General features: G+C 40.4%; 1 protein-coding gene across 2 annotated transcripts in view; it reads right to left on the reverse strand.

Moving 5' to 3' along the window:
* Positions 1-7,900, reverse strand: part of tmem266 (transmembrane protein 266) — an 83,659-nt gene extending 75,759 nt beyond the window's left edge. The window contains exons 1-2 of one of the 2 annotated variants that reach the window (XM_015343739.2): positions 7,690-7,900; positions 665-770 (exon numbers count right to left, since the gene is read on the reverse strand). In XM_015343739.2, coding sequence (XP_015199225.2) covers positions 665-678 — 14 coding nt within the window. In that variant the 5' untranslated portion in view covers positions 679-770; positions 7,690-7,900. The other variant, XM_015343738.2, reaches the window with a different exon arrangement.
* Positions 7,901-13,857: the final 5,957 nt, after the last annotated feature.

A 13,857-nucleotide genomic window follows, 5' to 3' on the forward strand; every position in this document is an offset into this window, starting at 1 on the left:
TCTTTAGTACCTTTTGTGTGTCTAGAGAAATGAGTTCCTACACTTGTGTTAACTAGCTATGGTTTTATAAAGAAGATCACATGAAAAGAACGAGCAGCACAGCTTTTAAAGAACTCCCTCCTTGCTGTTTTCCCCACAGACCTGATCTCTGTGTTCCACGTTGATGCTTGAGGCATCAGTTAACACACTTAGATGTGAGACAAAGCATTCAGAAGGAAATAGGGCAGGTAATGCACGCCGCACAAAGCTCACCAGCAAATCTGACAATCCTTGCTTGCTTTAAAACAACTGTGGATCCGCATACAAAAAGAACCGAGCAAGCAAAAAAACAAATCAAGAGGGACCACAGGCAGTGAGCTCACAATGTCCTCGTATCTCCTTGTTCACATTGAGCCTCACTCTGCTTCATCAATTACTCAATCTTCTATAGATTGTGTTTGATCAAAAAAATGGCAAGGTAAGTGAAATTGTTAGGAGAGGTGAGGACTGCCGCATTTCAAACAGGCTCATCCATTCCCAAGTGGCACCAGTGAATACTTAGGAAATGAGGAATATGCTTCTTGTGTGAAGCAACTGAATGACTGTGTTTCAGCTGTGCTGCATGCATGAACTGAAAGACTGCACAGGGCTAATGAAGGTCAGGAAGATGGAGGCTCATACTTACTGAGGGTTGGCCATGTTGAGAGATGTGGGCTGAGATTACATATGATTTCACCCAGTTCTAACTCCCGAGTAGTGTGCACAGGGAAGCAAATTTAAACATTGTGAACCTAAAGAAAGAAAAGAAGACAATTTCAATGAAAAGAAGGGATTTCAATGTGTACAGGCATACCCATCATTTTCATGTGGTATATTATGAATGCAGCACACCAGTACATCAAGCAGCACAAAATGAAATAGACATAAAGCAGCAACACTTTACAGGGAGGATGTATTTACTGTCCATAGCAATAACACATTTACTTGCATGGAGTTACCATGTTATTGTTTCTGTTGGTGATTTGCTTATTTTGTATACTGCATATTCCGTCCCCTTTTCTAACCATTTCTTCCAATTTTTGGTCTGCCTGTCCCCGGATGGGACACCAGTCCATCGTAGGGCAGACAGTCACAAGCGCAGACACACACACTCGCACGTGGGCCAATTTCCCGAGAAGGCAATTAAACAGTATATACTTGAAACCAGCGTACCTGCCAGCATGATTTTGGATTGTGGGAGGAAACTGGAGCACCTGGAGGAAGCCCACACAAACACAGGGAGAACATACAAACTCCACTCAGATAACAGTCCAGGTCCGGAACTGAACCCAGGGCCCCAACGCTGTGAAGCAGCAAAGCTAACAACTGCACCACCAAACTGCTCCTTACTGTATAAATTATTGTTTTCAATTATATCTACATATTTATTTCAAAATAATCATGTACTTCTGCAGTGGCACAGAACTATAAAATAGATAACACATGAAATACATTGCACAGAACATATATATTGTAGCATTGTAATGATCTGTAAGTACTATGTAATTACATACGTGGTCATTAAAAATCCCAGGGCGTTTCTCGAAAAGTGTAGAGGTGTAACCCAGGCGTCCTGGCCAAATTTCCCCATTGGCCTTTACCAATCATGGCCTCCTAATAATCCCCATCTATGAATTGGCTACATTACTCTGCTCTCCTCCCCACTGAGAGCTGGTGTGTGGTGAGCGTTCTGGCGCACTATGGCTGCCGTTGCATCATCCAGGTGGGGCTGCACATTGGTGGTGGTGGAGGAGAGTCCCCATTACCTGTAAAGCGCTTTGAGTGGAGTGTCCAGAAAAGAGCTATGTAAGTGTAAGCAATTATTATTATTAATATTATTATTATTATTATTAGCTAAGCATGCTGTGTAAATGTACACTAAATATACTGCCGTGCATGACAGTGCCCATGTTAATACAGCTGGGCTCTTCATACAGCAGTAGTTCTATTGTCCAGTTGTACCAGGCCTCTAAGGTTATGTATCAGAAATGTTTTAAGAATATCCTCACAGTCACACAGATAAATCAGCTGTAGTTTCCTGCCAATATTGTGCATTGTTCTGCAAAAACATCCATTTCCATTTCCAACATGACACTTCGTAGGCTGGGGCAGGCAGAAACCATCATGGTGGAGTTTACCAGTACTGTTTGGGTCTGGGCATACAAAGACCGACCAGCTCCTCGCACCACCCAGCAAAACAGTGAACACTTCCCTTTATTGATCAGCCGGGCCTAGCCTGTTCTTCACAGTAGAAGAATTCGATATTTGAAGTGTAAGTTTGTTTTCCATATGTGGCAGCTGTACTTCAGCAGAAGGTTAGGATGTAAATGTTTCAGCACAGAGCTTGGGCAACACTTTTTGCTTCCCTTGGACTGTTGTATCTTTCTCTCTTCTATGGTACCTCACTCAGCAAACATACAGGAAATACAGAGAGCACACACTTCACTTTAAAGTCCCAACCAGGGTGACAAGCGGATTAAAGAAAACAATCACTAATCTACATGGAAATTTCAAAATATCTGAACCGGATCTGTCAAGGAGATCAGGAGAGTCTGCAGATTGAAAATGGTACTGATGTATCATATATCGATGTCATAATGTTGCACCTGTAAACCCCTTGGGCATAAGGACAAAACTATAAAGGGGACAACTTTGGAAATCCCACGTCCAGTATTCTATTAATATTCTGAGGAGCTCAAGTGGAAGAGGGAAGATCATGAAAAATCATAGTAAGGTAGATGTAAAGACTAATTAAATCGTCAACTAACTTCCTTGACATAATTAAACAACTTAAATCCATTATAAAACTGAAGGAAATATATATACCTTTATTTTTAATTCATTGTGACATCAAATAGCTAAAGAAGTGTAAGCACCAGAACATTAACATATCTTTCTTGGATTTAGTTTTCGAGCTTCTACTAGGGCTTTCAAATGCTTAATGGCAGTTGCTCAGAACTCACAGACATACAGAAGCAAGGATTCTCAATTCTCCCTAAATCTAGCAGGGTGATGCTCTTTACTCACACTTTTCTGGACATTCCACTCAAAGCGCTTTACAGGTAATGGGGATCCCCTTCACCACCACCAGTGTGCAGCCCCACCTGGATGATGTGATGGCAGCCAGTACTCTCACCACACGACAGCTCTCAGTGGGAGGAGAATGGAGTGATGAAGCCAGTTCATAGATAGGGATTATTAGGAGGCCATGTTTAGTCACGTCCAGGGGTGTAAATGTGGCCAGGACACTGGGGTAACACCCCTTCTCTTTTTGAGAAACAACCTGGGATTTTTAATGCCCACATAGAGTCAGGACCTTGGTTTTACCTCTCAACCAAAGGCAGGACTAGGACCCACACAGACCACAGGGTGAGTGCCCCCTACTGATTTCTTCTATCTGCAACCTTATTTTTTCCCAGGAGGTCTCCCATCCAGGTACTGGCCAGACTCACACCTGCTGAGCTTCAGTGGTTGGCCAGTTGTGAGTTTTAGGGTGCACCAGGTAAGAGCAATTCACCATCATTATTGATTCTCCATACCTAGAATCAACACAACTTGCAATCCTTATTCTTGCATTTAGCTGAACACATTTATTCCTGAGCTTTACACAAGGGAAAGAACTTGGGGTAGATAAATATTCTAAACTATTTAATATTGATTTGATCTGAACTATCAGAACATAATAGTTCTCCTTATTCTAGCTGTATAAGATATTAAAAAATAACCTAATCTTTGTTTACCATCAATACAAGGTTAATAACTTCTGTACATCTTACAAATCCATTGGAGAGGTTAATCAACACAGGAATTTGAAGATCAAAAAAGGATGGAGTTTTTTTTTAAAGCATCAGCCTTCGGCTCAGGGCCAGACTGTGGTGGAGAAAATGTTTTTTACACACTCATGTCCCATTACAGTAATCATTAATAAACTCCAGCTATAAAGGCTTTCCACAGGCCTGAGCTGAAGCAGAGTGTTACCTGTGCCATTCATGGTCTACTTTGCACACATACGATGACATGAAACCTACCGCACCAAAAACCTGGAACATGACATACTGGCAAATTAATTAAAATAGTTTAGATCTTAAAAAAGTCTCCCTTCATCTATTTCTGAGAGAGACAGAAAGACTGGGAGAAATTCAAAACAGCTGCTGTGCAAGTGCAAGACTTCAAATATTTTTTCCTATGGCAAATATTTATTCTAAATCCAGCTCCATTGTTGGAAATATGTGCGCTAATGTATTAATATTTTTCAGATGCAGATTTCTGAAATACAAAACAAATACAAAAACTATTGCATGAAGAGCTTGACAGGGAGTTAATAAAAAGTTCATTGTAAATAATTCAGTTAAAAGGTGTGGTCACAATTACTTTCTTTTTGTCTGCTGTGCTTGTGCAACACTCTTTATTTCTGGATTTCTGTCATTGAAATGTGTGTCTCTTGGCTGGAAATAGCTTTTTTACCTTCAGTCCCTGAGAGGTTCAAAAAGATTTAATTTTGTTCTTTGCTTTTTTAAAACCAACTATTCTTTTGCATACTTTTGTCAGAGTTTTCTTAAAATAAAATCTCTTACTGAAAATAAATGTTGATAACAATAAGCCACTTTTATAAAACAAAATCCAAATACCCTCAGTAAAGAAACATTGGCTTTAAATATGATTTCATTCTTTCTGGTATTTTAATGTGGGGGCCATAGTAATTAATTTTATTAGGAGATGTCACTGTTCAATTTCAGAAACCAATGAATCAGCAAACCACCTCTGTCTCATGAGGAATTGTGCAAAGAAATCATTACTAGTAGCATAATATCTCTTGTAAAGGCATAACTCAGTTCTTGTATACAGTATCTTGTATACTACTGAAGTACATTCAAAGCAAAGATGTTTTTTCAAATTCATCAAAATGAATAGAGTGAAAAGCTGTGAACTGGCCAGCAGAACTGGTCTCTGCCCTGAGGCAATCACCAATGACTTCTTGAATAATGCTTCTATTTAAATCTCAGCAAAAATCTCACCCCTAAAGACCTCATTTTCTAGCTTGTACATGAAATGGGATTTTCCTCACCTTCCCTTTAAAATACAGCAAGCTAAACTGGAACAGCATCATTCAGGGGCACTCTTGTCTCTGTCTTCTAAAACATATTTTACAAATCTACACATACTGTATAAACTACTAAAGACAAATTAAAGATGTCTACACCAGTTCATTTCCTCTGGATTGAGATTGCTCGATGTTATATATTTTCTCCACAGCTTAGTCCTACATGCAGAGTCCCGTCTGCATAGTGATCCAGATCACATATTGGGATCAGACACGATGCATGCTGCATTCTTATTGAAATGCAAAGTGTAGAGATATTTCTATAGTGTAAATTTAGAGGAAGCAAAATAATTATTCCCAACAGGTCCTAGACAGGATATATTTTCATAAAAGAAACAGCCTGAATATATATTTTTTTCTCCATGAAAAAACAAACACTTCAAGTGGCTATTCAATATCGCAAAAAGCACATGTCAGGGCCGGTCTGTGTTCCGGCCATTATGTAACTAACCAAAAAAGTATTTATGTGGACTTCTAACTCTTTCTGCCCTCAGTGCACGTGGCATTGACTCAATGCTAAACTAATTTGAAATTAAATTATGACAAAACAAAACCAAAGCTAAGAAACAACACCATCTAACACTGGTCACATTCAGTACAACGATCAACTGTTTAAGTTGACATTTGACTTCGTATCCAAGGGAACTTCAACAGTAGTTTTACAAACTATGCATATTAGTTCTACGTCTTTTCCCCAGACCTCGCCTTGGAGAAAATGCAAGATTTAATCTTTTAGCGGTCCCTGCCGAAGTATCACGTCGTGGTTGCCAGTTCGTTTCCTCTCTTTACCTCCTCTACACACAGACCACTGGAAGTTTTCAAAGAACGAAATTCACCGAACGCTCATAACTTGTATCCGTGTATCTCGGGACTAAAACATCGAAGCTGAAACACTCTTATGGCGCTGTAAACACTTTGCTCCGAGACTACCACCCCAGAGGCTGTTTCCTTCCTACTTTCCCGTACCGCGTTTCGGGAGATCCTTGCGTCTTTTTTCGCATACACACAATCCCTCTCTGTGAGTAAGCAGAAAAGCACAAGCTGGTGTTGTCTCAACCCGTCCATGTTTTCACAGTTCTACCACAATTCTCTATCACCCCCCCTTTCACTTCGCTCCTTCGAAAGGCCTCGAACCGCTGTCGGTTCCGGTGCACATTCTGTCTCGTTGTGTAACTCAATCCTGCGCTCACACCAAATCCGTCAGATTACAAATGCAGACAGCAGCTTTTCAGAGTCCGCAAATCCGCTCATAATACGCGTGTAAATAACAACTGAGGCTAGTGGAACCTTCTGACCATGAGTGTTAAGCAACCTTAATTAACACAACGAGAGAAGAGGAGGCAGAGAGGGTGTGTGAATGTGTGTGGCAGTAGTGGTGGTGGTGGAAAAGGAGCGGGGGGGGGGGGGGGGGGTTTATCCTGATGGAGGCAGGGAAGAAACCCATAAACTATAATGAACGATTCGTTCTGAGCATCCAACCTACCTTTCTTGGATTACATTGTGTAATCGTGCCTCCCTTTCCCCCGTGATGATGATAATGTCTCCCTTGCTGATGGTCAGCGTGTGTGAAGCTCCGGTCTCGCAATGTGTAGGCTGCTATCCTTAGCGGGTTTGAACTGGACAGACACCCCTTCTGCTGCTCACAATTCGGGGTACATCGAAGGAGTCGAATTCGAAACCCGAGCATCATCCTTCACCAGTATGTTGTTAGGTATCCCGGACTAACCAAATAACTGGATAGGTGCATCCTTAAAGCGAGGAGAAAACACCAGACCGCTCCTGCTCGAAGAGGGTTTTCCCCACGACCACAGGCAGGGACTCCTTTTGGTGAATATAGGTCTTCCACGGCGAGGAGCTGTCCAGGTGCTGAAAAGGTGATTAACCTCAGATTCCCGTGAACGCTGGTGGGTAGCGCCTTTATAAGCGAAATGAAAATCTCATTCGATCACAACGCCATCGACTTGAACGGTAAAGGAGGAGGTTTTTACGAGTGTGACGGAAAACGATGAAATGTCCAGTACATTGCCAATGCAGTCGCAGTCCTGATACGCGAACACATTTCCACTAACAACCTTGTGCTGTGCCGATAGGTCTCTGTAAAGCCGAATGAAAGCTCGACTTTAGTCACCTCGTTTTTTTTCAAGACACCAGCTTTATGCTTCAATTGCCCCTCTCCGTATCTGAAGTCATTTTTTCCAGGTTTCCTGAAATAAAGACACTACGGGGATAGATTTGTTATCTTTATACCAATTGGTTTAACCATTCGTCATTCAAGCAGATTAGCCCCTCGATGGTTAAAGCACACATCAATCAATCTCATAGCTGCTTCGCAGGCTCTTTATAATTAAACAAGGCTGTCCGTAGTCTGCTGAAGGGGTTGAGCTATCTCAAAATATGTGATTGTCATTGGGTTATTCTACCGGAGAAAACTGGGAGTTAGAAATTATCATAATATTCAGAGACATAAAGACACAATCTTGGGAAAATGCATCTATATGGCACGCTACAGAGGAAAATATTTCCATTTCGTTCTTCGTTGTCGGTTCTCAAATATTTCAGGGGATACAAACCGTCATTTGTTTATGACGGTTCCCCTGCCATTTTCTCCGGATAAATGATTTTCAAGTGGAAGCATGACATGATTCAGTATCAGAGGCTTAGCAGTCTGTAGCATTTGGAGGTGTAAGGCAACAGAAAATCTTTCAAATGAAACGGCGGAGATGTTACTAGGTTACAGCAAAAATGATGATGCGGAGAATGCTGTTATTTAAACGGCAAATTAGCGTCGACCACATGGAAAAACGAGAATATTCAAGCAGTGTTGAGAGAATGAAGTGAGAGAATGTGCGCGTTATGTTATGAAATAAATACGTAATTCGAGCGCTGTGCAAACTAACCAATAGAAAAGTCCATTTTGATGGTTTATTCAAATATATGAATTCATCGCTCGTTATTTTTCTTCTCATAAACGACTGACAGGTTTGTATTGATAACTGGACCGAAAGGTTTGCATTGATAATCACGATGGTCTTCTAGACCATGGAGATATTATCCTTTTTTAGGCTGTCGCCTTAACAAAGGTAATAAAAGAATGCGTAATCCATCCAATCCATAAAATAATGTGTCAAATACAACCATCACACGGACTAGGAGCACTGTTAGGGCAGCAGAATTGTGAAATTGTGTCTGATTTATACTGTAGCTGTACTGCACAGTGAAGCCCTGTTTTTAAACCAAATAATCCTCTGTAAACGTATTTGAAAGCTAGTGTCAAGTTATGGAGACGTAATTTAGTTATAAGAGTATGGCAATTTATCACTTTATTTAAGAAGTAATATACGAGGCGTCTGATACGCAGACAACACGGAAACAACCCAAAGCACCCCGTGTATTGCAATATGCTTGGAATGCGAGGGAAAGAGAACTCCTTCTCCAAAGCAGCACGTACCGTTAGAGGTTTTGGTTTCATCACTACAAAACGCATTCATCTTGTGCCTACAACGGTACGTGCTTTTCCTCAGCACAGGCTAACAGTAAAGAATGAACAGGATCTAGGCTTCATGGAATATCAGTGCATTTACTCTCCCTTTCCGCACAACACACGCACATCTTCATTTTCTGTAAATTTTTAAATGTTCATCAACTTCTCAAAACATTAAAGAATTTACGATTTGCGCAATTTTATTGCGAAGAACATATGTTTCAGATTGAGTTGCAGATGTAAAGTCTGAGCTCCCCTTTGACACTGATGTCACTTTACAATAAAAAGAAGTTAAAACATCCCCTCATTCTCAGCATTTTAAGTGTCGGGATCAGAGGTGAAGTAATTCCACTGTCTAAACACATACACTTTCAATTCTGTAAGTAACGAGTTATATCAAATTCTACAAATAAGTTTTTTTCTGTATATTACAATTAAAATTTCCAGGCTCTCTCACTGTACAGCAGACAATAGCTGAGTTGGAAAAAAACACACAGCGGGTATCTTAAATTAGGACAATGCCAACATAATTAACGAAATAAAGACCAGTTTTATTATTAGCATTTTTGTTTTTAACTAAAAATATTTCCCAGTCAACATATTAGTCAGCACAGAAGTCATCACATTTATAGAGCAAACAAAAACCACATCTCCATCTGTTTAGCAAATTTATACAACTAATTGGAGAAAAAACGCCCTAATTTAAAGCTAGAGCTAACTGAATTATGAAACACCTTTTCCTTAACAACGCTACAACTGTAAATCCAATCATCGTGAAATTCAAAGAGTGTGATACATTAGTAACACCGCAGTGCACCGGAATGTACCGGGATGTACTGGGATGAGAAGAATCTAATTTACTCATGCAAATGAGCACAATTAAATAAACACACTTTCCACAATAAGTTTAAGGGCATATTATGAATCTCCACAAAATCTGTAGGACAGCTTAACTGTCACTAAAAGAAAATTGCTTATGTAAATTAGGTTGATTAGTATGTAGCTAATACGCATAAGCAGACTTAATTATAAAATATTATTCTTAGTTGGTGGAAAAGTAATTTCACTGCTTACTGGCATATATCAGCTGCCTAAATACTGAAGAATTGGCCTGTTTGCCCTCATGTAAATGTACCAGTGCAACTGCTTTAAAATATGTGTAAAAGCAACTGAAAGTTATAAGTAGATGTTAGGTACTGTGTGAGCACACTTCCATGACAGTTATGTGAGATGATTATTCACAAAAGTGCATTTGACACATGCTTCATAAACATAATCCATTAAAAAAAACATCATCAACATGGACATGGACATTAAATAGAAACGCTCAGTGTAAAAAAATAGTTACCAAAGAACTATCAAATACACACCAAAGGAAGGCTTCACCACCAAATATACATATTATCAAACCTTTCTGGAAAGATATTAAGTATATTAAATGCATAGAACAAATAAGCAAGTGCCATAAGATAGGATCACACACAGAGACACATAGTACATATTTGAGCCAAAGGGCACATCAGGCTGAAATCTGTTCTGGTTTTCACTGCATTGAATAGAGAGCACACGGCTCCCACCTAGAATATTTCCTGGATGAAATTATAGTCCTTTGCACATAAGATCACAGCCCTAATGTAAAAAATAAAGCAGATCTCTGAAAGCCAAGAGGACTTACTGACTCTACAGCAAGCAGGATTCATAAGCATGTCTGTTCATTACAAGAGCAAGTCTGTCAAATACTGTCAGTGACAGCTATTGTTTTCTCACAGCAATCTCCTGGGCCATGTACTCGTGATGCTCCAGCTACTGTGCTTGGATCAGCTGGGTAGTTTTTCTTCCAGCTTATAAATGAGGCATCATAAAGACCTCAATGATGAACACAAACGGCTGTGGGGCAGGGCTTGCATGTCTACACATAAGACATTAATAATGTATTGTGTTATATTTACAGAGGTGGTCTCATTGTCTCTACAACTATTAATCACTACAAATGAAGTCTTTTCTAAAAGGGGCCACTGCAATTATTGTCACAAAAGACAGGATTCAATTGAAATTTGTACACATGCTGCTTGTCCAGTGAAGACTTTCTGTAGAGGACTACATACTGTATGATGAATGGACATTCTCTTTCTCCAGTAACTGGATTTTGAAAGCTTGACAGGGCCAAAAAAAAAAAAGCCAAGGACAAAACTACCAAGAATCACAGCTCAGGAGTAGCAGCATGACTAAATCCTATCTGACGTTGTCATCAGTCCTTGTATGGCTGCAGCAGTCTACCTGGAATCTCTCACAGGAAGACCAGAGCTTTATGTCTGTCTGCCATTTACACAAGTATGATGTTGGCTCAGACATAATCTATAGTATTGTCAGAATTCTTTCTACTTGAACAGGGAGGATTGTAATCTGCTTGGAACAGGAGTTTTATGGCAGTATTGTCAGAAGTTGCCTATTTTCAATAAAGAGGATCCACAACTGTTAATATTTGTCATGCAGTAAGTTAGTTGAAGCACTATTCATGCTAGGAAAATACATACAGTGATGTGCTATGCTGAAGTGTCAAATCTTTCTTCTGTATTGCCATGACTGTGGTTAAGGACAGGCTTGCTCATGACCATGCTGCAAGCTTGACTATAATATCGAAAGTTTGTTACCTCTGTGGCAGGACTGCTTCTCGTATGGTTCTATTTGCTGAAATTTGGAAATACCAATTTGTGGTATTTTATGACTTGCTACTGTAAGTGACTCGTGTACTGAAAGGAAAGAAAGAGAACCCACAGACATGCTCCTACAACATGCCAGTTTGCCAGAACCATTTATCTTCTTACTCACTGGGAGCTCCACAGTGCCTGACAGAAGAGTGAGCTGGGTAGGCACCTTGCTGGAAGATCTCTGTGTCTCTTGCCTAGACGAGACTACTATAGGCCTGCAGGGGAACAAAAAGTAAATCATGGCCACTGTTCCACCCAAAACAAGAAGATCATTACTAAACAATGCCCACTCTACCTTGGAGATTAACATTTGCTCGCTGTTGCTCAGGGAATCTCAGGTAAACCACCCAGTAACAGATTGGGCTATAAGACACAGCAAATATCTTTAATGGCTGATACACTCTGAGCCCTGTGACTGTGCAAATCACACAATGTTTGTACTTTTTTGCGTTGCTAAGTTTTTAGCTCTGGTCAGTAGTCTCTGATTCCGTTAACAGTTTTTTTGTAAGCACCTCAGCTAGATGTGATAGGCAGGTACTGTATGTGTTAACTCCACAAGTTTGATTCCTCCAAGGAAATTCTAACCAGACTAAAACAAATCTCACATCATTTTGGGTTCCTGGAAACATTTAATAGTGTAATCACTCGTAGTGGCAGAGATAAAACAGCTACCTTTGAAAAACTGTTAAATATGTGCTCTCAAACCATGTAGTGTATTAGGAAATTCTGAATATATGTTTTTTATATCTACAGCTATTTCAGGTTTAATATAACCTACTGGAGGAGAAGCATATTTCTAAAAAATAATGTACCAGTAGACAAGCAGTAGCTGAAAAGCTAAATAGACATTTTTGCTATTTTCTCAAACCCTTTGCTTTGCAGTTCCCAAGAACCTACGTGTTAAAGCTTTAAGCTCCTTTACTTAATGTTCACTTTTCATTTTTAGTCACAGAATTGAAGACGTTCATGCAAAATCAAATTTATGTGATGCTACAGAGACAAAACAGTGTGGGTTAGGCAAAACAAAGCTACAGCAAAGCTCTGCCTTTTACATGTACAGACATGGTACTTTATGGATCCTGAAACAGCCGCTGGTGTGTAACATGCTGAGATCTTTTTTGCTACAAAGGCACTGGAAAGTCCACATGCACACATGTATGTTTAATATGGAGGTGATCTGCTTGGCAAAAAAAAAAACATCAAGAGTTAGGATGTTCCTGAGCGCTGTTTCCAATAAGTGCATTTGTGAGCAGCAGGACAGAAATCTCAAAGCGCTGATCAGCGCGGCCAGGCGAATCATTGCTGCGTGCTCTTCAGGTTGGGAAAGTTAAGCCATGCGTTTGGCTGTTGGAGGTTGACAATTAGGGTAAAGCTTTGATGCGAAAGGAGTCCTGGGACCAGACCGATGAAAGCTGTTAGAGAAATTGAGGCCAGTGGAGTCAGAGGACCCAAGGGATACTGACAGAGAGGAGAAGCTTGTATTGAGTCCGGCTGAAAATCTAACTGTAGCTGCAAAAGTGCTTGGGATCTAGGCCCTGGGAGCAAACCGGACAAAACACAGAGCTGTCAAAGCCATCACGCTATTGGATACAAAAATGGCAACAACTGCACATCAAAGGATAGAAGAAGGATCCCCATTTGGTTGCTGGTCAAATAAACTGGACCATCTTAATTTTCTAGCATAAACATATAAACTCATTTACTGTATAACAAAGTTCAAGTAGGGAGCTGCATCAGCACGGGTAGGCTGCAAAGGAACGAGTAAAAGGTCTATTCCCTGCTGAAAAGAGAAAAAAAGAAACAACATTTCACACCTGAAGAAGGCTCCACAGCAGAAACATTGTGTTTCCTTTCTTCTCTTTTCAGCTGGAATAAACCTTTTACTTGTTTCTTTACTGTATAACATAAGATAGATCACTTCATTAGCCATATACAATTTCTTGCAATAGGAATTTGTCTTTTTCGCATGCCCCAACTTGCTCTCCCTGAGTCACACAGACGGGGAGAGAAGCTTGGGGTCAGAGCGTAGGGTCTGCCATTGTACAGCGCCCCTGCAGCAGTTGGGGTGAAGGGCCTTGCTCAGGGGCCCAACAGGGTAGGATTCCTCTGCCGGCTGCAGGATTTCAACTGCAGCCACAGGAGCAGATCCTTAGCCACAGAGCCACCGCTCCAGCCCTATAACATATAACATAAACTTATAAACATGAGGAGAAGCTTATCAACGGGCCATAGGCAATTTCCAGGATCTGCTTTTAAGCAAGTTTATTCCAATGACTACTTGAAAGACAGCATGTTTTTCCAACATACAGTACAGTAGTGTTTTTGCATGATATGCCTTGTCAGTGTGAATTTTACATAGTTTCATTTTTATGCCGTCTGAATTCGTTTAGGAAAGTCCTTTTTTGGTACAATATTGTGCTGCCTGCTATGGAAACACTCTTTCTTCTAACATTTTCTAACTTCTTTATCCAGTACAGGCTGGGGGGCAGCTGGAAGCTATCCCAGTAAGCAATGGGTGCAAGGCGGGATACCCTCGGGACAGCATGCCA

Source organism: Lepisosteus oculatus, chromosome 5 (assembly GCF_040954835.1).
Source record: "Lepisosteus oculatus isolate fLepOcu1 chromosome 5, fLepOcu1.hap2, whole genome shotgun sequence".
Taxonomy (NCBI): Eukaryota; Metazoa; Chordata; class Actinopteri; order Semionotiformes; family Lepisosteidae; genus Lepisosteus; species Lepisosteus oculatus.